At 32.5% G+C, this 24076-nt stretch overlaps 2 protein-coding genes across 4 annotated transcripts; one reads left to right on the top strand and one right to left on the bottom strand.

The window, feature by feature from the left end:
• Positions 1–1086: 1086 nt before the first annotated feature.
• LOC133181637 (uncharacterized) lies at positions 1087–9384 on the bottom strand. 2 transcript variants are annotated; one of them, XM_061316184.1, is made up of 7 exons: positions 9202–9384; positions 5563–5783; positions 3834–4027; positions 3338–3432; positions 2608–2731; positions 2354–2445; positions 1089–1992 (listed from the first exon to the last, which is right to left on the bottom strand). In XM_061316184.1, the coding sequence occupies exons 1-6, from the start codon at positions 9336–9338 to the stop codon at positions 2383–2385; spliced, it is 834 nt and encodes a 277-aa protein (XP_061172168.1). In that variant the 5' UTR covers positions 9339–9384; the 3' UTR covers positions 1089–1992; positions 2354–2382. The 2 variants fall into 2 exon arrangements, with proteins under 2 accessions (XP_061172167.1, XP_061172168.1); XM_061316183.1 differs by having other exon boundaries at positions 1087–2445.
• LOC133181636 (protein rolling stone-like) lies at positions 8853–22907 on the top strand. Of its 2 annotated transcripts, XR_009720489.1 has the most exons (6): positions 8853–8868; positions 17735–17969; positions 18186–18396; positions 20144–20260; positions 20404–22143; positions 22277–22907. XR_009720489.1 is itself a non-coding variant. In XM_061316182.1 (5 exons), the coding sequence occupies exons 2-5, from the start codon at positions 17757–17759 to the stop codon at positions 20775–20777; spliced, it is 915 nt and encodes a 304-aa protein (XP_061172166.1). In that variant the 5' UTR covers positions 8853–8868; positions 17735–17756; the 3' UTR covers positions 20778–22907. The 2 variants fall into 2 exon arrangements, 1 of the variants encoding a protein (XP_061172166.1); XM_061316182.1 differs by having other exon boundaries at positions 20404–22907.
• The last annotated feature ends 1169 nt before the right edge of the window (positions 22908–24076 follow it).

A 24076-nucleotide genomic window follows, 5' to 3' on the forward strand; every position in this document is an offset into this window, starting at 1 on the left:
CCATGATTTGTCTTATTTATATGCAAGCATCTTTGGGTAATGTTAATTCAAATTTGTTCAAATCTTGACCCCCTGGGGTAGGGAGGGGGTACAACAGATGATCAAAGTTTTTTATTTAGAAATTTATAGGAAAGATCATTTAAAAATCTTCTCAAAAACAACAAAACCATGATGTCATTTTAATGTAATTTAATTTTGGTTGTAACACGTCATTTGATTGGATAAAAAATTAGTTTATATTGACGTCATTTGATTGGATAAAAAATTAATTTATATTGTATAACCTGTTTTTTTTTAAGCTTTCAATTTATATTTCATGGATCCTCTATGGATTGTTGTTTTATACTCATGTGACCGTTAAGGCCCTTGGGCCTCTCGTCTTAAAGTTCTCACGTCATCTCGCTGTTTGACAGGGACAAGTTTAGACAATTTAGCGGATTGACAGGACGTTTTAGCGGAATTTGAAATAGGATAAGGACATTTTTGCGGAAGAGTTGAGTCATATATACATCTATTCCGATTGCCATTCTATGTACTGCCCTCTTCTCACCAACGGAGAGGATAAGCAGGATTTGGAGAAGGATATACAAGTAGTTAATCTTAATCCAGTTAATACCTAAAACTATAAGATCTGATATGAGATTTGGAGTGGATTTCTAAGAACATGAGCAGATTTTAGTAATCCCTCAACTCTGTACTGCAACCGCTCACAAATGAGCACATTGATAAATTTTCAGGCCCTTAGCAACGGTTTCAAAAAGGGGCTCCCCTAAAAAAAATCTGACAAGCAAAAAAAAAAAAAAAACCTAAACTGTCCAATAAGTGGAAAGGGGGACTTCCCAATATAATCTGACACTCAAAAAATAGGGCACTTAACTGTCCGAATCCTGAAATTTGCCAGTGCTCGACCTTACAGCAACGGGGGGGGGGGGGAGAGAGAGAGAGAGAGAGAGAGAGCAGCATCCTAATGAAAATTTACTATAGCAAAATTCTATACTCAGAATAAAAGCCCAAAGCCTGATTTTTGCTGACTTCACATTGTTGAAAAGAATTTTAATAAGGCCATTTTTACCTTATGTTTATTATTTTTTAATCATATACAAATTATAATAATCCTTGTTACAAACGAAGAAAGTTCAAGAAACACAAAAGAAAACATTATGAAATACTAGTTCCAACACACTGATGTACTTGATATAAAAATAAATTTATAGTCAACATGTTTATTAATATCAGCAAAATAAAACTTTTATATCTCTAAAAGTTTATAAACTAGAATCATACATATATTCTTCTACATGTACATGCACTCATATCTGTGCGACGATTACTAGCACAGTTGAACCTCCATAATCCGGAATCTTCACTTTCCTGACAAAATTTGTGGGAAACAGAATTTACATCTATATATACCTATTATAAAGTATGCTTCAGTAATGCAAACCCTGACATCTATTGGGGTTATTAGAGTTATATTTAGCACTAAAAAGATAAACAAAAATTGTGTCAGAAATCCTTTAATCTGGACGATTTGGTTTTGAACACAAGAGTCTAGATTAACGAGGCTCCAATGTAAAGTATGACTTTTCCTCAACAACAATATATATCATCTTTAATTTACAACTCTCAAACAAAACAGTAACACACGTCTTCTGCAACTCATAACTCTCAAACGAAAAAAAATCATCTTACCATTAATCTTCAAACTAAGGCTTCAATAAAGTATGCTATTATACAATTAATAATTAAACTTTCCACTCTCTCTCTCTCTCTCTCTCTCTCAAATTGGTACGTCCATAATTTTCATAATTTGTATTATATTTTCTCTCTCTAAGGAGAAATTTTGAGAAAATAAATTCTGATTCATTCATGTACATCCTTCTACCAGCTGCAAAAATATATCAAGTTCACTGCAATGCATTTAGCGTCTGTTCCTTTCAAAAGGTCTCTAATAACATGCATTCTGTTAGACCCAATTACAACTCATGGCGGCTGGAAAATTGAAAGGGGGGTGTAAAAATCCATCCAAATTATGCTTAAAGGAGATGAGAGTATTTAACATTAAAACTTACTACACACTGTATAATTTTTTTTTACTAATTGAGGGTTTACTTTATGGTTAATCAGATAAAATAAGGACTAAAAATTAATACTGTAATATTTGGAAAACACGAACTTAAATTTTTATGCATAGTTGTTAATTTTTACATCAAGAATTATATTATGTACACGTCATAGTAAACTTTTTTTCTTTTCGGCGTTGTCACAGTTAATGGAAGAGAGGGCGTTTATTATGGGCTTATTGGGCAAAAACGGAACTTCGAAGGGAATGTCTGTCTAATCCAATATTTACTTATTGTATATTGTCTCTATTGTATTTTTCTATATGCTGTCATACGCAGTAGGCTCCTGTCTGCAGCATCTAAAGGTAAAAATCATTCCATCCTACAATGTTTAAAAAACAAACTTCTTAAATACACGTTGATAGAATAATTTTAAAAAAACACTAGATATTCTTACCGTATATAGAGGGTCAGCTTGTCAGAAAACAAAGTTCCTTTTTTTCTCTCGAGAAGTGTTAAAAAATTGTAATTAGATTTTACTCACAGCAATAAGTACGGGAAGATCAATCCAGAACTGGGAGTGAGGAATGAGTTCTGGCCCTTTGTATCCTCGGACAAAGTTACAGGTACAGCCGCAGATGCAATAGACACTAATACTGACAAAAAATCTGGGGGGAAAATATAACATATATGTATATGACTCTAACATCGAAAGAAAAATGTGTCCTAGTATAGTTCACTTCTGTACCAAGTCTAACTGAAATCCGATCAGTTATTTGAAAGAATTTCATGGAATTGGGAAAAATTATCGTCAATTTGATGAAACTGGGAAAAGTAATACTTCAATGAGTATAAAGTTTATACAACTTAGAGTAGTACATATGTATATGAGATTCCTATTTAGGTCATTAGAAACTGTTTCAGACCCCCCCCCCCCTGAAACCCCGCGTTAGAATCATCCATGCTCTGTGTAGTTCACGATTGGTGGGGGGGGGGGGGGTCTGAAGTTTTCATGCTTACTATTTTTTCCGAGTATGCCTGCACTTGTAAGTGCAAATGCTGCACATTCATAGAGAAGAAATGAACTTTTTCCAAAACTGTAAAAGTTTTATGGAATGTCAATAACGTAACTCTACTTTACTGAACTCTATGATATGCAGTTAACTATACCCTTGATTATACATTTATAGCCTGGGATAAGCGCTGATTCTTTCGATGAAATGACCAAGAAATGGAAATCGCAGTGCAAGGTCAGAAAGAGAATTAATACTCACATAATGATGAGAACAGTTCCGGCGCTCAGCCCCGAGACGGGGAGGGATGGGACGACATTGATACATGCACCCTCAAAATCTGCATTAATTGTGTACTGCAATGTTAATATAGGTCAATTTTAAAATAATATGTAAACAGCTATACAGTCAATTCAATTTTATCAATTCCGTAAAATATTCTTTGAATCAAGAGAATTTTTCTTTGATCCCATGGAAAAAATCCAGATTCCGAACCAACCCGCAACTGTTTTCCTTAAGATAAATTTATTTTCGATTTTGTCAGCTTGTTCCTAGGTGAATCGGATACCCTTCCCTCCCTTCTTGTAAATTTTGTCTGCTTTATCTCCCACGTTTTATTAGGATGTTTAACAATGTTTTATTCAGTAAAGAAATGCACGACTAGTATGCAGTAGGTGAAAATCTTGACACTAAGTTGTTTAATAATTGACTGTTGATATTTATAACTCAAATAAATGAAAAAAATATGAATACTTACTGTACATTCACCCTTTTGATTTTTTTCAAACTCAGGTTTAATGTTTGACGACTTCGGGATTGGAGTTGGTCCTTGGGATCCTGAGGTCCATTTTGATTGTAAATTGCAATGAAATTTCACTACTGTCGTCAAGTTAACACATGTGGTGCTATAATTTAGGAAGACTGGTCCAAAGGTTGCCACGATTAAACCACCTTTATATAGAAGAACACAATAATTATAAATTGCAAAATGCATATCTGTGTAAGAACTTTTATATACTTACCTTTTCTGGCATGTTATTTTATTGTTCCTTTTTAGATGGTTAACCTTTTGAATTCAAACAGGCAGACACACAAACTAGTTCTCTATGTACTGTATTCAGCCTGCAAAACTAGAGCCATCCTTTAGAAACTAATACCCTAAGAGCTTGTAGCAATGGACTAAGCATATACATACACGCTTTATTACAATATATAAATGCAGCAAAAAACTACATGCTTACTAAGTACCTTAATATTAAAAGACAGGTTTTGTAAATACCACCGGAACACTCTAATTTTTGGTAAATTTTATTAACGAAATGTTTCAAGGGTGTAGGATTCTAATAAGCTAAAGGCATAAGATAAGGTTGATATGTGTTTTATAACACGAACTAACCCTCTGTGGCTACATGTTGTCATCTTCGCTAGTTTGTGAGGAGAGTAGCGGATCAAAAACCCTTGGCTAGCGAAGATGACATGTTGTGTGCACCATGAAATCACAGTAGAACAAAATTCGCCATTTTGATAAAAACGGATTTTGATGAAATTGTATTTTACAAAAATTAAACATTAAAAAAAAGTTTGAATTGTCTTATTAAAAAAAAAACAACTTTTCAGTCGGAGCGATTTAATTGGATCGGTCACGTAAGGGGAACTAACGTATTTTTTATTTTGGCCCGGTACCCTTTCAACTGGAAATTTTAAATCAAACAAGTGGCAAAATTTTGAAATATAAATGTTTACTATTAAGTTTTGCTGTTTAATAAAGAAGTAGATTGAAAGTGTACACACACTTCAAATCTGTATAAGTTGTTAAAATCTCAAAATTCAACTTTTTTAAAAGCACTGAAAAATTCAATTTGCTTGTCATTTTGGAATTTTTACCTACATTTTGGGGAAAAAAGAGTAAATTTTCAAGTGAGACAGGGTCCTTTGACAGGACCTGGAGGCAAGGGTTATTAAGCACTAAGAGCAGAAGTGCAGGTTAAGTTTGGATATCACTATAATGATAAACGTATGGCTGTTTTAAACCAGAGTCATTTGATCTCAAGTATAGACCAGACATGGCATCTGAAGCCTGATCCAACTATAAGTACTTGTAAAGGTGCACCATTACAATCACCAAGTGCACCATTACAGCAAGCTTGCATGGCCGTAGGAACCGGGGGGGGGCGTGCCCCCCCATGCCCCCCCCCCCAATAATTTTGCCGATATATAGAATACTACAAAAAACTTAGCTACTATATGCTTGTGCCCCCTCAATATAAACGGCTGATGACCCCCTTTTTTGGCTTGTCAAGGAAGTTTGGTAGTTGATAGTGCCCCCCCCCCCCCCAGCTGAAAATGTTTGGCTGTGCTCCCCCACACTGAAATTGCTTCCTACGGGCCTGTCTTGGTTTGGATATCTTTCTTATGGATATCTGTCTTGGTTTGTGGTGGAAGAATAAAATAGTATGATACACAGTATGTACGATAATTTTATGCACCAGTAAGCGAGAATGGATCCTGTGTGTATCCACCAATTGAGAAATTTTTGCTCTCATTATTCCCAGTGTAGTTGGACGCCTGCACACATGCACTAGATGATTCATTGCACTCGGGTATTTTCTCTATTTTGTTACAGAAGGCCAATGTTACGTTACATGTGGCATAGCCATTAGATGGTTCAGCAGGACAGTTCTTATTGGAAACTTGGAAGGTCCATGATCTGTATTGAAAAAAAAAATAAAAATACACAAATTTGAAATGATATCTATCTATCTATCTATCTATATATAGAAAGCACAAAGAAATTCACTTTTATAAGGATACCCACTTCCGCCCCAGCCCGGGGTTGAACTCTCGACCAACGGAATCTGTCTCCTAGCAGTACAGGAACAGCGCGCTAGACCGCTCGGCTATCTAGGCAAGTCAAAAAACTCGCTTTCGATGCCAATGCAATTCTAGCAGCGATGCTCTACACTACATGGTCATTGAGAATGGAAGTGAGATACAGTAATTTGGACATTAGTTTATTAGAAGATCGTTACCAATACACGTTGTAATGAAATTAATTTTATTTATAAAGCACATTTTACAACAACTCTTAAACTAACATAATATAAAAGTGAATTTCTTTGTGCTTTCTATATTAATAATTCTTCACTTAGGGCAGTTATGTTAGTTTAAGAGTTGTTGTAAAATATGCTTTATAAATAAAATTAATTTCATTACAAGGTGTATAGGTAACGATCCTTATATATATATATATATATATATATATATATATATATATATATTTAATAGCTACTTAATCTATACGGTATAAAGTGGGTCGGGGCAGTTTACGCTTTATAAACTGCTTTGTAATATAATAAATATGTTTTATCACATATTTACTCCATTGTACAATAGATATAGCTCATGGGATATCGTTTTCATATCAACAGTTCTGACTTCACAATGGTTTTTGCGTGAATTTGATCAAGTATTGTGGATTTACATGTAGAAAACCGTATAAAACATGAAAGAGCTGTGTAAAACATGTGATAAAAAGAATCTCCCATGGTAATTGTAGTTGGATATGATTTTTTTTATCCAACTCGTTGTTTGTTTGTATCCCCTAGCCAATGCTCGTGGATAGAAACACGCAATTCGTTGGATAAAACATCATATCCAACCACAAACCATGGGAGATCCTATATTCATTACCGGTTAAGAAGAATTTACTTGGCTTTGGATTGTGTCTTATATAGTCAGATATCTGGATTTCAAAACTGCGTTTGCATGGATAATGCTTACAAGTGAAATGGCAAGCTTTTAAATAAGGAGCTCTCCGTTTTTCACGAATTTCACTCAATCCGAAACATAGGAAAAAATACGCATATTTTAAAAAATCAATTCATGAAAAAATCCTGAAAAGGGTGGGGGGGGGGGGGATTTTCGATCTTGTTACGGTTAAGAAGAATTTACTTGGCTTTGGATTGTGTCTTAAAAAGTCAGATATCTGGATTTCAAAACTGCGTTTGCATGGATAATGCTTACAAATGAAATGGCAAGCTTTTAAATAAGGAGCTCTCCGTTTTTCACGAATTTCACTCAATCCGAAACATAGGAAAAATACGCATATTTTAAAAAATCAATTCAAGAAAAAATCCTGAAAAAGGGGGGGGGGGCTTTTCGATCTTGTTACTGACTTATTTATCCCGTATACTATACGAAAAATCGAGGGGGGGGGGGGCGAAAAATAATCGTTCCTTACAAAAAAAATATCCCACTTTACATTGTAAAGTGGAATGTTTTGTAAGGAACGATTATTTTGCTTTTTTAAAGCGATCTAAAGGCCTGTGATATTTACAGGTTTTACTATTCTATAATGTTGAAGTGCTACTGGCTTGGTGGGTCTACCTTTTTTTTCCTATTTCTAATCGTAATGAACCATTGCGAAAAATTGACAAGTCTATATTGCACAGATTTAACTGAATTGCCAGTACATAACTTATCTTTATATAAACGATACCTCCTTAATTTATTTCCATTTGGTTTATTATTATCACTATACAACTTATCATACTCATGGCCGTAGGAACTGGGGGCACGGGGGGCGTGCCCCCCCCCCCCCCCAATAATTGTGCCGATATATGGATTACTATAGAAAACATAGATACTATATGCTTGTGCCCCCTCAATAAAAACGTCTGATGACCTTTTTTTTTTTTTTTGCTTGTCAAGAATTTTTTGGTAGTTGATAGTGCCCCCCCCCTCAACTGAAAATGTTTGTCTGTGGCCCCCAAGCTGATATTGCTTCCTACGGGCCTGATACTACTCCTTTTCATCTAATTCAAATAATAATTTCTTTATATGTACAAGCTTGTACTTCGACGTGTAATTTGAATCAGCAATACTACTCTACTCAAACCGCTTTTCCCTATAATGTTATTAAATTTTATCCTGCCAAGAACGTTTAAATTGTAATGACCAAGTATGTATGATCTTAATCAATCTATTATCATTTACATGAAATTTAAATATAAATATACCCAAAGTTAGGCTAAATATACAGAGTAGAAAATTTTTAAATATATACTCACTTTAAAAGAGTGTGTAAGAGCTCTAAATGATAAAACAGCTTTATATAAAATGTTTAGCTGGGGAAAAATTAAAGTATTGAGAGAATGATCGAATAGTGTCAATTTTGACGGGTCGGTCAGAGTACATTAACTGTAATTTAGGGATGCGGGATTTTATCGGTATACAGATAGGGCTAACATATATCGTGATTTTTTTTATTGCGTGATACGTATCGTGATACGGAGACTAGAATACCAGTATTTGGTACATAATTATTAATTCCAGAAATTACTTATTAATTATGTTTATTTGTTCGAACTATTAAATAGAAATTACAGAAAGTATAAAAAAAAAATGTTGAAAAAAGCTAAATTATGGCATCCAGACATGCTTTATATTATATAAATAAAAATGGAAAAAAAGTAAAGCTATATTTTGCAGTGTATTTGTGTGAAAAAGTAGGGAAATTCATTTGAAAATGAAGAAAAAATTTCGTGTAAAAATATTCCGATTTTATCGCGATATTTTGAGGGAAAAATCGTGATATATCACGATAGGAAGTTTTTGGTGATACCCATCCCTACAGTGTAATTTCACATCTCACTATTTCTATGGTTAAAGGGCAATAACTCTAATAAATTGTGAAGGTCAGACTATGTATCACGTGATCCACCAAAACAATAATATTCCCAACGACATCATGGCGGAACACAATCCATGTTATTGAAATGACTTGCTGCAAGGTAATTTTATTCTTCAAATTGATTGAATTCTATAAAGAAATGCAATTTCACTAGATATTGTTGGCGTTCAACATTATTAAATAAATGTCAAGCTTCACTAACGGAAAGGGCAAAAATGCCGAACCACCAGCCACCAGGTTAGTCAGTTTAAGCCTAATAAGTGCTGAATAAGGCTTCAGACCATATCTATGTCATATCTCAAATAAAAATTGCAAAAGTTAACAAGTGATTAGACAAAAAATGAATCGATACATATGCTTTGTGCAACTTAGCCGTTTTCAAAGCATATTTCCGGCTCTTGAGATGTTGATAAAGTATGTCATAAGTTCATACCCGTTAAGAGACGAGACATCATAACCTAGTGGACCATTACACAGTATGTCGGCCCCCTCAGTGACGTGTATGACAATGAAGTACTGTAATACAGTCCAGAGCACATATTTCCTGATAAGCGAAGTAGTTGTTGGCATATTGACTTAAGGCATGTGACCAAAACTCGTGACAACGTTGTTTAAATGGAAACATTTTTGGCGGGAATTATTTGAGTTTTAATTATGCCTTTAATTTACATGAAAATAATATTTTATTGACACAAACACATATGTTCATTCATTCTTTAATTCCTCCTATTGGAGATTCATTTTATACAAAATACAGTCGAAGAAAGTAACTTTACATAAGTGCTAATTTGTAAGTGTGCAAAAGTTCATAAGAAAATGAACTTAATATCAATGGTATTAAATATAATTATATTAAGTAAATGAGCCTTTTTTTGCCCCTGGGTATCTAGGAGGCAAACAGAGTACACAGTTGTAATAAGTAAAATTAATATGGGATATATTCATACATGTGATAAGTCACAGACCACAAAACTGTACAGGAGCCATAAAAAAACTGGAAATTGGGTGAAAAACTGTACACTGCCTATCAAAAAACGGTGCAAAAAACAGTATAACATATCGTTTAAATTCTTTTGATAAGGCACCTTATTTCTAAACCAACAAATATATATTGTTGCAAATGTCTTATTTTAAAAGTTGTAATGGAGATTTGAATGCTTTAAAATTTCATATATTGTGTTTTATAATCACAATGTTCTTATGAATCAACTATAAATTAAGCTAGTTTAGATGATAGTTTGTTTGACAGTTTTATATAGTATTAACGTGAGAGTCAATGTCTCCAATATACATCTTGTTCATATTACTGATATCAGCAATGCTAAATAACAGCAGCAAATACAATCATACATAAATTTCAGCACATAAAAACTTAAAACTATATCCTTTATTTCAGCGTAATCATGGTAATAAACATCGTATATTTTATACCTACGGAGATCTGGGTCAGATTCATGTATATTATTAAGTCGTGTATATCAATTTTTTTCAATCAAGCTACGAAACAATAATTAAGTACCCCTTTAAAAATAAAGCTACCTAAAGGGGTATCTTGATACGGATTTATAACAAGATAATTATCCCAATTGGCAGTTCACACCTTCACACGCGATGGTTTGTGTACACTACTCAATTATCAGAAGGTGAAGTGTCAAACACAGGTGGCGTTTTCCAGTGTCTCGAGAGAGATAATGAGAGAAAAATGGCGGCATTTAGCGAGAAATTCAAAATACTGTACAAATTTTCATATTCCGTGAATTTTGTGTACCGCCGGTACATACCACATGTATGTATATTGATACAAAGAAAACATTCACAAGTAAGTTTGCAATAGAGTTAGTGTACAGGGGCTACAATTGTCTGGTCCATTTAAGGGAGCGCTGTTGTCTTTCTGTAATACAGCACTGCCACATCTCTTGTGAAATGAAAATTAAGAAGGTGGAGTTCTGGCGAGTCATAGTCTGAGACTAAGGTAGTTAGGCATCTAGCACGGAGAAGAAACAATGTAAATCACTTTGTGACAGTCCTGATAGCTTGGCACCTAGTGAAAATTCATAGTCCTCAATCACAGTTTCCCACCAGGCATTGCGATACAGTAAAATTATGGTTAATGATGAAGTATTATGAATAGGACAATGTTATAGAAAAATGAATTTGGGGAGCATAATTAATGTAACAATAATCATCCCCTGCCAGACCCCCCCCCCCCCCCCTTATCTTCCTCGTCCCTGTTTCAGTTGATTTAGATAAATGAATAAGAAGAGGTAATATTAGAGATTATATTCTGCTACTTATAAAATTAAATGGATAGTCTAAAATGTGCCTTAGTGGTATTGATTTTCATCTTCATTTAATGGAGGTAATATTAATATTGATGTTATTGCATAAACAATAAAAATTAGGGCCCCGCAAGGATTTGCGGGTGCCCTATAGTAATCACTCTGTCTGTCTGTCTATCTGTCCATCTTTCTGTCCGTCTGTCATTCTTCCGTCCACAAATTTTTTTTTTATGCCCCGCCATGAATATGGCCGGGGCATATAGTGTTTGTCATGTCCGTCTTCCGTCCTTCTGTCCTTCCTTCCGTCTGTCCTTCCGTCACACTTTGCGTTTAGCTCTGTTCAAAGCTCAGTTTCAAAGAAACTATCCAAGATATTTTTATCAAACTTCATATGCTGATAGATATTGATGAGAGCTATGCAACTGCATCAACATTTTTTGACCTTGACCTCACTTTTCTTAAATTAGTGTTTTATAGCTCAGTTTTAAAGATACCATTCAAGGTAGTGTAATCAAACTTCATATGTTGATACATACTGATGTAAGCTATTGAACTGCATCAACATTTTATGACCTTGACCTTTCTTTTGACCTTGACCTCACTTTTCCTAATTTAGTGTTTAGCTCAGTTTCAATAAAACAATTCAAGATATTTTTAATGAATTTCATATGCTGATACATACTGATGAGAGCTATTCAACTGCATCAATATTTTTTACCTTGACCTTTCCTTTGACCTTGACCTCACTTTTCTTAAATTACTGTTTAGCTCAGTTAAATATACCATTCAAGATAGTGTTATCAAACTTTATATGCTGATACATTCTGATGAGAGCTATTCAACTGCTTCAACATTTTTTGACCTAGACCTTTCCTTTGACCTTGACCTCACTTTTCTTAAATTAGTGTTTAGTTCAGTTTTAAAGAAACCATTCATAATATTTTTTATCAGACTTCATATGCTAATACACATACTGATGTAACCTTTTCAACTGCATCAAAATTTTTTGACCTTGACCTTTTCTTTGACCTTGACTTCACTTTTCTTAAATTAGTGTCAAACTTCATATGCTGATACATACTGATGTAAGCTATTCAACTGCATCAATATTTTTTCACCTTGACCTTTCTTTGACTTTGACCTCACTTTTCTCAATTTGTGTTAAAATGTTGCATTTCTAATGTACCCTCGGCGGGGCATTCATGTCCTATGGACATATTTCTAGTTTTCTAATAACTTTTCTTGTAGTTGACCAATTAACTTCAAATTTGATATGTTGGTTGAAGAGGCAGTAAGACATATTTTGATACTTAGATTGGTTCTCCATGTCATCCAGTTTGGAGCTGGGGTGGTGGGGTATATTCCTTAACTTTACATTAGAATGAATGTCAGGGCAAAGAGAGATAACTGCTGAGAATGTTCCTATTGTAAACTATAAAAGTTGCAACTAGTCCCATGGGATTAATTATCTTTCCTCTTGAAGAAAATCCAAAGCTTTATCTGTTTCTGTCAAATTGAGATTGATTAACACCTCTGTCTGCAAATGAAGTTTGTTTTGAAGTTAGGTCAATTCTGAATGATGTTTACATTCTCTGAAATGTTGATTTAAATAATGTTCATACTTTATTTTGGTATAATACACAATGACTTATGATTTTATTGAATTCTAAAACAAGATATACATAAAGATATGTTTGTTTGTTTATTTATTTTTATTTATTTATTTTTTTTTTTTTTTGCTGCCATATGTAAATTCAAGAATACTATTAATTTTAACAGGTAGTCCGATAATGAACTCATTCGATCGTTATACTGAAAAAGTTCTTATTGTAAACTTGGAAGAAAAGGATGAGAGAGCAGTACAATTAATCCCCTGGGATTAATTATCTTGTCTGGGGCAGAAAATTTTCCAGGTTTATCTTTATTTGTCACTTTAAGATAAATTAACCTTTGTCTGCAACTGATGTTTGTTTTTGAAGTTAAGGTCAAGCCTGGGTGATATCTGCATTCACTGAAGGCTGGCATTTTATAAAACACATGCTTTATTCTTGTTTAAATATACATTTAATTGAGTTATTATAGATATGATGTTTTTTTACTGCCTTATGTAAATTAATACAGGGATACTCTTTACAGGTTGTTGGATATTTAGGAATTATCTTGAAATTTTATAAATACAATTGTTATTGCATATTCTTCTTCATATATTTTTTTTTAATTTTTGTAATCAATTAAAATTCTCATTTTGTAAGCTGCACCCTTATATTTCTACCCCTTGGCGGGGCCCTTGCTGACTGGTCAGTTTTCTAGTTTATGATTATGTCCGCAGAGCTCCAGATAAGGTGCGTATTTGCAGAAATACGCATTGAATTTTACCAAATACGCATTGAAAATTAAAACTGGGCGTACAGTTACGCATTAGCAATTGTAAATAAGCATTAGACTACGAAAGTACTGCGTACGATGGATTGAATAATACAAGTACGACTTAGCTAATGATATGGATTGAGGTCAGCTCAGTGTTTGATTTTTTTTGAACGAAATATTAATTTAAAAGCGTTTAAATAACCAGGAATATGCTAGTTATGGCGACGACCATTTCCAGTTTGGGAGAAAGAATTCAATGATTAAGATTAAAATCGATATCTGTATATAGATAGACTATGCACTAGGCATAGTTACTTTTAAGCACATAAAAGCTTGTGTCGTCTATGTAAGACGACATTGTTCTGTAACAAGTGTAATACATAAGTAATAGAAAACAATGTTACCTAGAAAACAATGAATAGTTGGAGGGGGAAAAAAAGAGTCCTAGCCAGATAAAAAAAGTTTATACTGCAATTTATCAAAGAGTACATATTGTGTAAAAAAGCAGTGAAGACCATATCGAAAAAAACGAGCTCTGTTTTTAATTCAAGACCAATTAAATAAACTGCTGTAGAGAGACATTACGCATATAATATGACTTTGTATTTAACGATAAAGAGTTTTCCTAGATTCTCTAGAGTTCTCTATGGTTCTCTGTTTAGTAGGACAACTACACACGGTTTGCACATAACGTTTTTTATGATGGGTTCATTGACAGTTTCTGATTTCTCTTGTTCTTTTTTTCTCGGTTCACTCTTCCTACGATATCATCTTAAATAGAGAAAAAAAATTGTATGTGCCTATGGTTACTTTACGTACTGTACGATCTTCCTTGTCCAAGAAAAAAATGTTTCTCAGGTTATCAAAAATCTTGTAGGCATTCTCAAAAATTTATTTAAATAAATACAGGAACTGTTCTTTGTACTTCTTTTTTCTTTCCTTTTTTTAAATAATTTTATTTCGATAACAAGCTCAAATAATTTTATTTCGATAACAAGCTCAAAATTACAACAGATGTCAAAACATTAATATATTAACAAAATACTCTTAAATCATTGTGCTGAATGTCAAAATCTGCATTGATTTGAAAATCAGGGAGTAAATACACTTTGGGCTAAAAAATTATCTGGAGCTCTGAATGTCCTACCCTGGTACTTCCTGTAGGATTCAGGTCCTTAAGAATCAGTAGGAAGTGGTCCTGAAATGATTCCATTCAGTATATTATTTGGATCCGTGCTTGTTTAGAATCTTTTAAAGGTTAAATAAGTAGTAAGTACATTCTCTCTTCTTAACTTGGTACCAGTAATTTTTTTTTATCAGTCCTTCATTTATATATGCACAGAGGCCTGTAAAATATAATGCTTGATTTATACATATAAAAAGGATGTAGAGTGATCATGTAAAATCAGGCGTAGTATGTAACTGGCCCCTATGTTGCTATGCAGTAAAAAAAAAAAAATGGGACCACACAGAATTAAGGAATCACTGACTTAGTTTGTTGGGTATGCCAGGTCATTAACAACACTTGGAAATGTGAGATAATTTGTATTTATAACTGGATCGAGTTGTAGCCTACATGTGTATTAGATGTTGAAGGCAGCGTGCATTGGATGATTCTGCATTCTTGTTTACATTGTGGTCAAAGGTTGGATTCTCACCGATTGACATACATATTAGGCACTTGACCTTTAACTTGGCGAAATTTATATTCACGACAGTTGTAAATATTGAGAATTAACAGACTTAACTTTCAAGTTGATATTGTAGAGAAAACAGAAATGTGAATATTAAATCATTAGGGCTGCGCAATAATATAGATATTCCGGTATATTGTGATTCGTTAACAACAAATATAGTATTGAGATATGTTTTTCCAGTACTGATATACTGGCAAAATGCTTGGGCTTTAGATTTATAAAGTAAATTATAAAATTTAAGATGTCAGAAACGTTTACCAAATGGTAAAGGTTTCTGTTGTATGATTACATTTCGTTGCTGAACTGTAGTGAAATCAACTAAAACTTTTTTGTTACAATGTATTTATAAAAGTTTTATACACTTTACTTATAAATGGAGGTTAATAAAATAAGAAAAGAGCATTTAAATGTTAATATTTACATTTTCCAATGTCTTTCTTGAGATAAAACTACAAATAAAGTAGTGGCTTTATAACCCCATAAATCGATTTGCTCAGCACTTGACATAACTGCATTCTTTTTCACTGCATGTTGCTTAAGTAATACACCTGGTGGGGATCCTGAGATTTCTTATTATTGAATTTTTTTAATTGAATCAAGGATCAGATAAAAATGTAAATATAAGGAAAAACTGTCTAGTTTTTTGGTTTTATGGTGATGATCAATCAATTTGCTCTCATAACAATTTTACGCTTAAACGCCTTCAGCGTTTATGCAAATTAACACGCGAGCAAATTGATCGATCACATCATAAAACCAAAAAACTAGACAGTTATTCTTTAATTAATAATATTGCAATACATATTGCAATACAGTTCCAAATATCGCAATATATTGTAATACAAAATTCCAAACCGATACCCAGCCCTTTAAATCATAATCTGAATTTGGTAAAAAAAAATTTCCCAGTTATAATCATTAAACCAGGTACCAGTTATATGAATTACATGCACATGTAAAATTGTCACATAATGATTAATCAGAAAATTGTAAGAATGAGTAAAGGAAAAAAAAAATGCTCTTGTTGTGACTTGTAAAGCTTACAGCTAATTTAGGTGTCCGCTTCAGTGAACACGGTGAAGGATTTTACTTAATTATTGATCTGTGAAAGATAATTATGGATAATGCTGAACAGTAGGTGAATCTTACATCTGAATATGTTGACTATTGTTTCTTGTCATTTTTTGTAACAATATGTACACTGTATAAGGTACATGTATATGATAGGAAAGTAATAACATGTACCTATACACCTATATGTATTTATAGATGTATACACAATGTAGCGGTTTCATCAGGTGCATGCAATAAATAGAAAGAGAGACTGCATATTTCACAAGTTGAACTTTGTACCTGATGAAGTACCAAGTATTTTCTGAACATGTAACAAAATACTTGAAGGATAGGAAATGATTGGTGTATATACTAAAGTATGAGTAATTATAGATCTATATACGTGTGTGTACATATATATATATATATATATATATATATATATATATATATATATATATATATGGAAAAACCAGGAAAAAAATAATAGGTATCATATGATATAGACCTTTTATTCTAAGTGAGTTGTATTGGAATATGCAAGTTATACACACCATTTTGCCTCGAGAAAACTGTTAAATTTATTGTGTAAGTATTTACATGTATTTAGTGAAGCATAAATATTCGGCTGCAAGGTAAGAGCACCTGGTAATACATGATACTGACAGTGTTGACAGACAATGACATATTGGTATTAAGGTCTGTTTGTTTTAGATATTACTTTACTTCTCATAAGCTAAAAAGGATTATTATATTCTAACATTTAAAGTTGGCATGTATACCAGAGGACTTGTGAATTTCTTTAAGTTTATGGTATATGTTCATAATTGTAGATTTCTTTCAGTTCCATACAAAAAATATTCCTGACTATAAATGTGTATAATTGGGGATTTTTTTTTTAGTATGGGAATATTGTTTTGTTTGTTTGTTGTTTTTTATAGCTTTTCTGTCTACAAGTACCTGTGTTACTGACTGTCATTTTTATAATTCATTTCTAGACTATGTTTTAAGGGACATCAGAATTAGATTCACCAGTACATGTACATGTACTATTTTTGCTGATCTGACCTTTGGAACTCTTAACATGGAATGATATTGAGCACATAGCATTTATTTATGAATGTGAAATTCAGCTCTCCTTAGATAAGAGTCCCTCAACAAAAATATTATAAAAGTATCAGTTCGGTATAGATAAGAGTACATGCATGTAAATTATTTAAAAAAAAAAAGGGGTACTGACATTGGACTACATGACTGTAAATGAGTTCTGTTTTTGTGAACAGTCACCCAAAAAAAAAAAAACTGAAGAAGCTGGCCTTGGTTTTGTTTAATGCATTCTGACCATGAACTAAAATTCAACCACTAACTTAGCATCTGTTGTTGTCCTTCTGATATCATTAGATAAATACAACATAGCTATACTTTTAATACTGTAGATAAATTAAAAAAAATATATTTGGCCTTCTGCAAGAATAGTACATGTATTTTATATACCAGTACATGTGTAAATTTCAAGACTGTTTTTCATATAAATCAGGAATGTTGATATTTTTATTTTATTTAATTTCAGAGTTTAAGGAAAATTCTGCAGTATGTTTAAAGTGGCAGCAAAGTTTGTCCACATCACCAATGGTGGAGTGAGGGTGGCCAGGGGTGCCCTTGGAACCTACGCAAGATATGCCTACTACTCCCTAACAGACAAGAAAGGGAGACAACCCAGTGAAGGCTCCCTGAAGACCATCAAACCTTACGAACCAAAATACAATTTAGAATACAACACTCCAGAAGACTACCTCTTGTCACAGGTTTGTGAAATATATGAAACTATGTTTCATTGTTATACCTGGGGGGAAAAATACATCATTTATTAATTAATAAATGATTTAATTTTTGAATTTAATGAAAAAGTTTTGGAGAAAAAAATCATGATTCACATTGTTGATTTACAGGAAGCTGTAAAACCTTTCTTCATAAAATAACTTTTGATGTAATATTCCAGTCTCAATTTTTTCATTGTACAGTGGACTTCAAATCCATGGCCGTATTTCTACTATCGGATATTGGTGGCATGTTATTTTGTATTTATGGTGCTGTACACAGCAATTGTTGGAACTCTGAAGGCCAAAATGTTGATCATGCTGACCTACTGGTCTTTCTACCTCCTAACAGCTTGCCAAATCATCAGAGCAGCTAATGTGTGGCATTATATACAACTCAGGAACGTCAACCAAGGTAAAAGCAGAAACTGATCAGCGTTAATAAGTGAACTTGTTACCAAAAGATTTTGTCTGCAAAAATGATGATATTAAAATAAATATAAATAAACATAGACTGAGCAGCTAAGATATTGATGATACTGGTAGTATATGTTACAAATATACTGTGTGTTAATACACTGACATTTAATTTATGAGTCTTTTGAAATTTTCAATAATGTGGAGACACCAAGTATGACAAACGTGAAATACGTGTTTAGATAAAGGCTTAAGTGAGCTGCTCCGATCATCCGACTGTCCGTCTATAAATTTTTCACATTTTTGACTTCTCAAGAACCAAACTTGCCACAAAGCCTCCTTGGGTTAAGGAGATTCAAGTTTGTTCTAATGTAGGACCACACCCTTTTCCAAGGGGAGATAATTAAGAATTAATGAAAATTTAATAGCTTCTTTTAAAAATCTTCTTCTCAAGAACCACCAAGCCAGAAAAGATGGAATTTATAGAATCATCCTCAGGTAGTGTAGATTCAATTTTTTTTAAAATCATGATCCACAGTGGTAGGATGGGGCCACAAAAGGCAATCAAAGTTTTACATAGGAATATAGAGAAAAAATTTAAAATCTTCTCAAGAACCACTGGGCCAAAAGAGTTCAAACTTACGAGAAAGTTTCACTATATAGTGTAGAATCAAATTAGTTAAAACCACGAACCCCCGGGGTAGGGCAGGGCCATAATGGGCAATCAAATTTTACAAAGGAATATATAGGAAACATCATGAAAACTCATCTTCTCAAGAAAAAGCAAAACTATGATCAGTCATATTTACATGGAAGCATTCTCAGAAGTGTTCTGTTTTGTTCAGATCATGACCCCTATATGTAGGGTGGGGCAACAATGGCAATCAGAGTTTAATAAAGGAATATATAGGAAAAAATCTTTTAAAATCTTCTTCTCAAGAACAACAAAGTCATGATTGGTCATATTTATATGGAAGCATACTAGTGTAGATTAAAATTTGTTCAAATCATAACCCTTAGGGGTATAAGGGACCACAATGGGCAATTAAAGTTTTACATAGGAATATGTTGGAAAAATCTTGAAAAGTCTTCTTCTCAAGAATAGCAAAACTAAGATCAGACATATTCATATGGAAGAATTCTCAGGTAGTGTATATTTAGGACTGTTCGGATCATGACTCCTGGGGGTGGGTGGGGGGGGGGGGGGACAATATGTGGTCAACGTTTTACATAGGAAGATACAGGAAAAAATCTTGATAAGTCTACTTCTGAAAATCAGCAAAGCCATGATTAGTCATATTTTTATGGAAGCATCCTCAGGGAATGAAAAATCTTCTTCTCAAGAACCACTGGGCCAGAAGAGTTGAAACTTGTGAAAGTTTCAATACATAGTGTAAAATCAAATTTGTTCAAATCATGACCCCTGGGGGAAGAGTGGGTGCACAATATATTGTCAGAGTTTTACATAGGAATATATAAGAAAAAATCTGCTTATGAAGAATGGCAGGACAATAGGAATTCAGGTGAGCATTGTGAATCAAAGGCCTCATTGAAATGCTTTATACAATAAATCACTATGATATATAATAATACAGTTTGCAGCTCAAATTTTTAGCACTTCTTTAATTGGGTGTGAATCAAAATTTATAGATTAATAGTAATGTACAATACTACATGATGATTAAAATGAATAAAATGACAGATAATCAATAATCTGTAAATAATATACTTTTTGATTATAATAGATATTCATCAGAAGTTGAAGAGTAGTGGGCGGATCAAAGTTCAGTGGGTGTTATACAACCTCAGTACAGGAAGTGCCCCCATAGTCACCTTCCTGTTTTGGACTATAGCTTATGATGGTATTTATCCAGAAAATCATGTGAAATATTTCAAAGTATGATTTGCCATAAAAGCATTAATAGTTATACAATAACTCATGTTTTGCCTGTAAGGTTTGCATGTATATTGTACAATATTGACATTAAGTTCTGTTTTATTACAGGTTCAGGTGTAAACTTCATTAACTGTTCCACACATGGGGCAAATGCTGTAGCAGTGTTTCTAGATCTTTGGATTACTCGGATGCCAATGCGGATGATGCACATGATCCACAGTGTTATCTTTGGATTGATTTACAGTGCCTTTTCTGTTATGTACTGGTACCTAGGGGGGACCAACCAGTATGGAGAACCTTTTATTTACAAAGTGCTCAATTATGGGGAATCCCCTCTAAAAGCATTGTATTACATTGTAGCTATTAGCTTCATTGTTGCACCCATGATTCACAGCATGTTCTTCCTATTGTATAGGTTAAGAGTTTTTCTCCATCGGTTTTTGACAGCGATGGATAAAAGACATAAAGTCGAGAAAGATTGAAAATGTTTTGATGTTACTTTATAATATAAACTGAGCTTTCATGTTTTTTTGTGCCAATTTTTCATACCAGTAAATAGCTTCAGAACATGAGTGTATATTTACTATTTATATCATTCATGTTTCTGAGATGGAAGCATTGGGGGTCTAGTCTAGATTTTACATGTTAAAATATTCTTTCATTGTTCAGGGTAACAAGAAACAGATTCTTTTTTATTATTCTAGCATTCCAAACATTTATATGTGCCAGTATTTTATAAATAGTAAGAAGGAAGTTAGTCCATGTAACAGGTGTTTTTCTATGCATAATATTTAATTATTTCCATGACGTATACTGAATTTATTATATTTCTTTGTAATCTCTAATAGGGAACATAATTGGTAACATTAAGGACCCTCTATACACTGATGAAAAATGTTTTTTAGACTTTGAGAAAATTATACAGCGTAAATGAGGATATTTTGAAATTAACTAATTCATTTTCAATATAGCCTATATTATAGGGAGCGTGGCTTTTTTATCCAGGAAAAATCTTTAAAGACAATGAAGTAATAATAAAGAAAAATTGCTTTTGTTTACTCAAATGGAGAAAATACATGCAAATAAAGTTTTAAACTACTCTATCTTGGTCTAATATAATGTTTAGAATACTTGGATTTATTATATTAAATTATGTCATAAAGAACATGTTACAATTTAATCTATTTCATGTCTAATGATGGGTCAGTCTAACTACACAAAAGTACCCTGGAATAAGGGTGCAGTGTAGAGAGGGTCCTTAAGATATTTTTATTTTGAAGGGAACAGTTTACCATATTCATGAGTATCAAAACTACCCATTAACAATAGAATATTCAATACATTTTAGATAAGTTCTGTTTGCAGAAACTTATATGCTTTAAGGAAGTGATTTTACTGAAAATTTATTGTGTAAATATTTTGAAGCGTTTACTTTTTCTTTTCTGGATCAAATCATGTTTATGTAGTATTACATGAAACATTCAGACTCAGGAATATGTACGTAATTTTTTGAATTACAGTTAAAGTAAACTTATAATTCTTGATTTGAGTCATATTTACACTTTGGAAATATAATTAACAGTTTACATTGTGAATAATGAAGTATATTTGTACTTGTGGCATTTACTTGAATAATGTATGATGTGATATCAGTCTTTTTAAAGAAACAGGAAAATTATGCATTGACAGTTTTAAGTTAACAGAGTGTGTTCCACTACATGATGAAACACTGTTATTAAATATAAAGAAAGGGATTGTTATATATCAGTTATTTTGAAACAAATAAATGTAAAAGAGGACATTGTCTTTCAAGTTCCATAACACTCTAGCAAGTGAAAAGTCAGATGTGTTTTAGTTCATTTCTTTTGACATTTTGAGTCAGTTTTGCTTCTTTAACGCCATAATAATAATAAGTAGGGTTGTTAGTCAAGCAATGATGGTGTATTGTTTTTGTTTGTGTTTTTTGTTTTTTCTTGAAGAGGAACAATCTCAGTAAATCCGTTAGTGTTATATTGAGTAGGACTTCTTGTATTATGATTTCTCTTTCGGGTGACAGTGCCCCCTCCCTCCTAGTCACAAGATCTTATTTCAAACAATTTTGATATTATTTGAACATGAATTGCCTTATCTGAATTTATTTTTATTTATTTTTTTATTAATTTTTTGGGTACAAAGGCATTTCAATTTCAGGATAATTTTTTGTATTTTTTGCTGAATTTTATCTTAATGTTATAAGAATATTTAATAATCTTCATGCTGAGGTAACAGTATCACCTGCAAGTGCTTGTGGTTTTCTTATCTATGTTTATATACCTATTTTGAAATGATCGTTTTACTTTGATATTCTACTGGGTGGTGATTAAATTAAGTTTTTTTCAATACTGCACAGAAGGTGGTTATTGCAAATGAAATTCATACAACTTTGTGACCATTTGTTCTTGATATGATATTTATAAACAATATAAATCCATGAATTGAAGGCAATTAAATTAAGCAAGAAGTGTGCAAAACTCTTAGTTACATTTTCAGCCCTCTCAAACTTAACATGAATTTGCTGGAAATTTGAACAAATGTGTTATTCAATAATAATAAAGAAATGCACTACTTGGAAATGATTTATTTTGTGCATTAATTATATAATATCATTGATGTATAAGATTGATTGATATCTTTAAGATAACAAACAATGATCAAACTCAAAAGTCTATTTAAAACAATATAAATTGTAAGCAGTACCGACATGGACCTGTAAAAAAGAGGTGAAATCAGGTGCAGAAAAGTATACTGGATATATTTTCAAAAGAAAAGAAAAACGAAAAGTTTAAAAAAGGAAGGGTTCTGTTGTATGGTTTAATACTTTAGTGCAATCAACTAAATTTATTTTCGTACTAAGTACATGTGTATTTATAAATGGAGGTTAATAAAATAAGAAAAGAGCATTTTAACTGTTATTTAAAATATTGCAATACATGTCGCAGTTCCAAATATCACAATATATCGCAATACGAAATTCCCAACTGATACCCAGCCCTACACTTAACTCTATCTGATTCATTTAGTAAAAGTGTGTAGATCTATACTAATTTAGTAATTCAACAACTATTATCAATGGGCATTGACTGCTCCGGCCTAGTGTGTGAAAATATATTTTCAAAACAAAAAAAAAAACCAAAAAAAAAAAAACATAATGCCTATATGAAACATTTAAAGATTGGGAGATTGAAAATCTTCATATGAAATTTTGTAAATTTATCATTGGATCAGGGAAAAAAAGTACCAATATTGCAGTTCTATCAGAGCTGGGTAGACAACCAATATTTTATTCTATTATTATAGCAATTATCTCTTACTGGCATAGACTTGAGAACATGCCCGAGAATTATTTGTTATACAATACATACAAAGAAAGTATGATCTTGGACAGTTGTAATATAAATAGTTGGTTTTCAAATGTAACATATTTATGTAAGAAAATGGGCATACTTTGGTCTAAATGTAAATCAATGAAACTTAATAACTTTAAAGAAAAAACTGAAAAAAATTATTAGAAAGGATTTCTTTCAATACTGGTTTATAAAAAGAGAAGAGGGTTGTCTGTCGGGTAAACTTACAACATATTTCTTTGTAAAAAGAAGTTTTGAAATTGAAAGGTATTTATTTTTAAAAAATTTTGCACAAAGAAAAATTATATGTAAATTTAGAATAAGTGCACATAATCTCAGAATTGAAAGTGGAAGATATTAAAAAAATGTAAACACAGAAGGACAGCAAGCCACAATGC

Source organism: Saccostrea echinata, unplaced genomic scaffold (genome assembly GCF_033153115.1).
Source record: "Saccostrea echinata isolate AGI-Se365-2 ecotype Australia unplaced genomic scaffold, CSIRO_AGI_Sech_v1 ptg000009l, whole genome shotgun sequence".
NCBI lineage: Eukaryota > Metazoa > Mollusca > Bivalvia > Ostreida > Ostreidae > Saccostrea > Saccostrea echinata.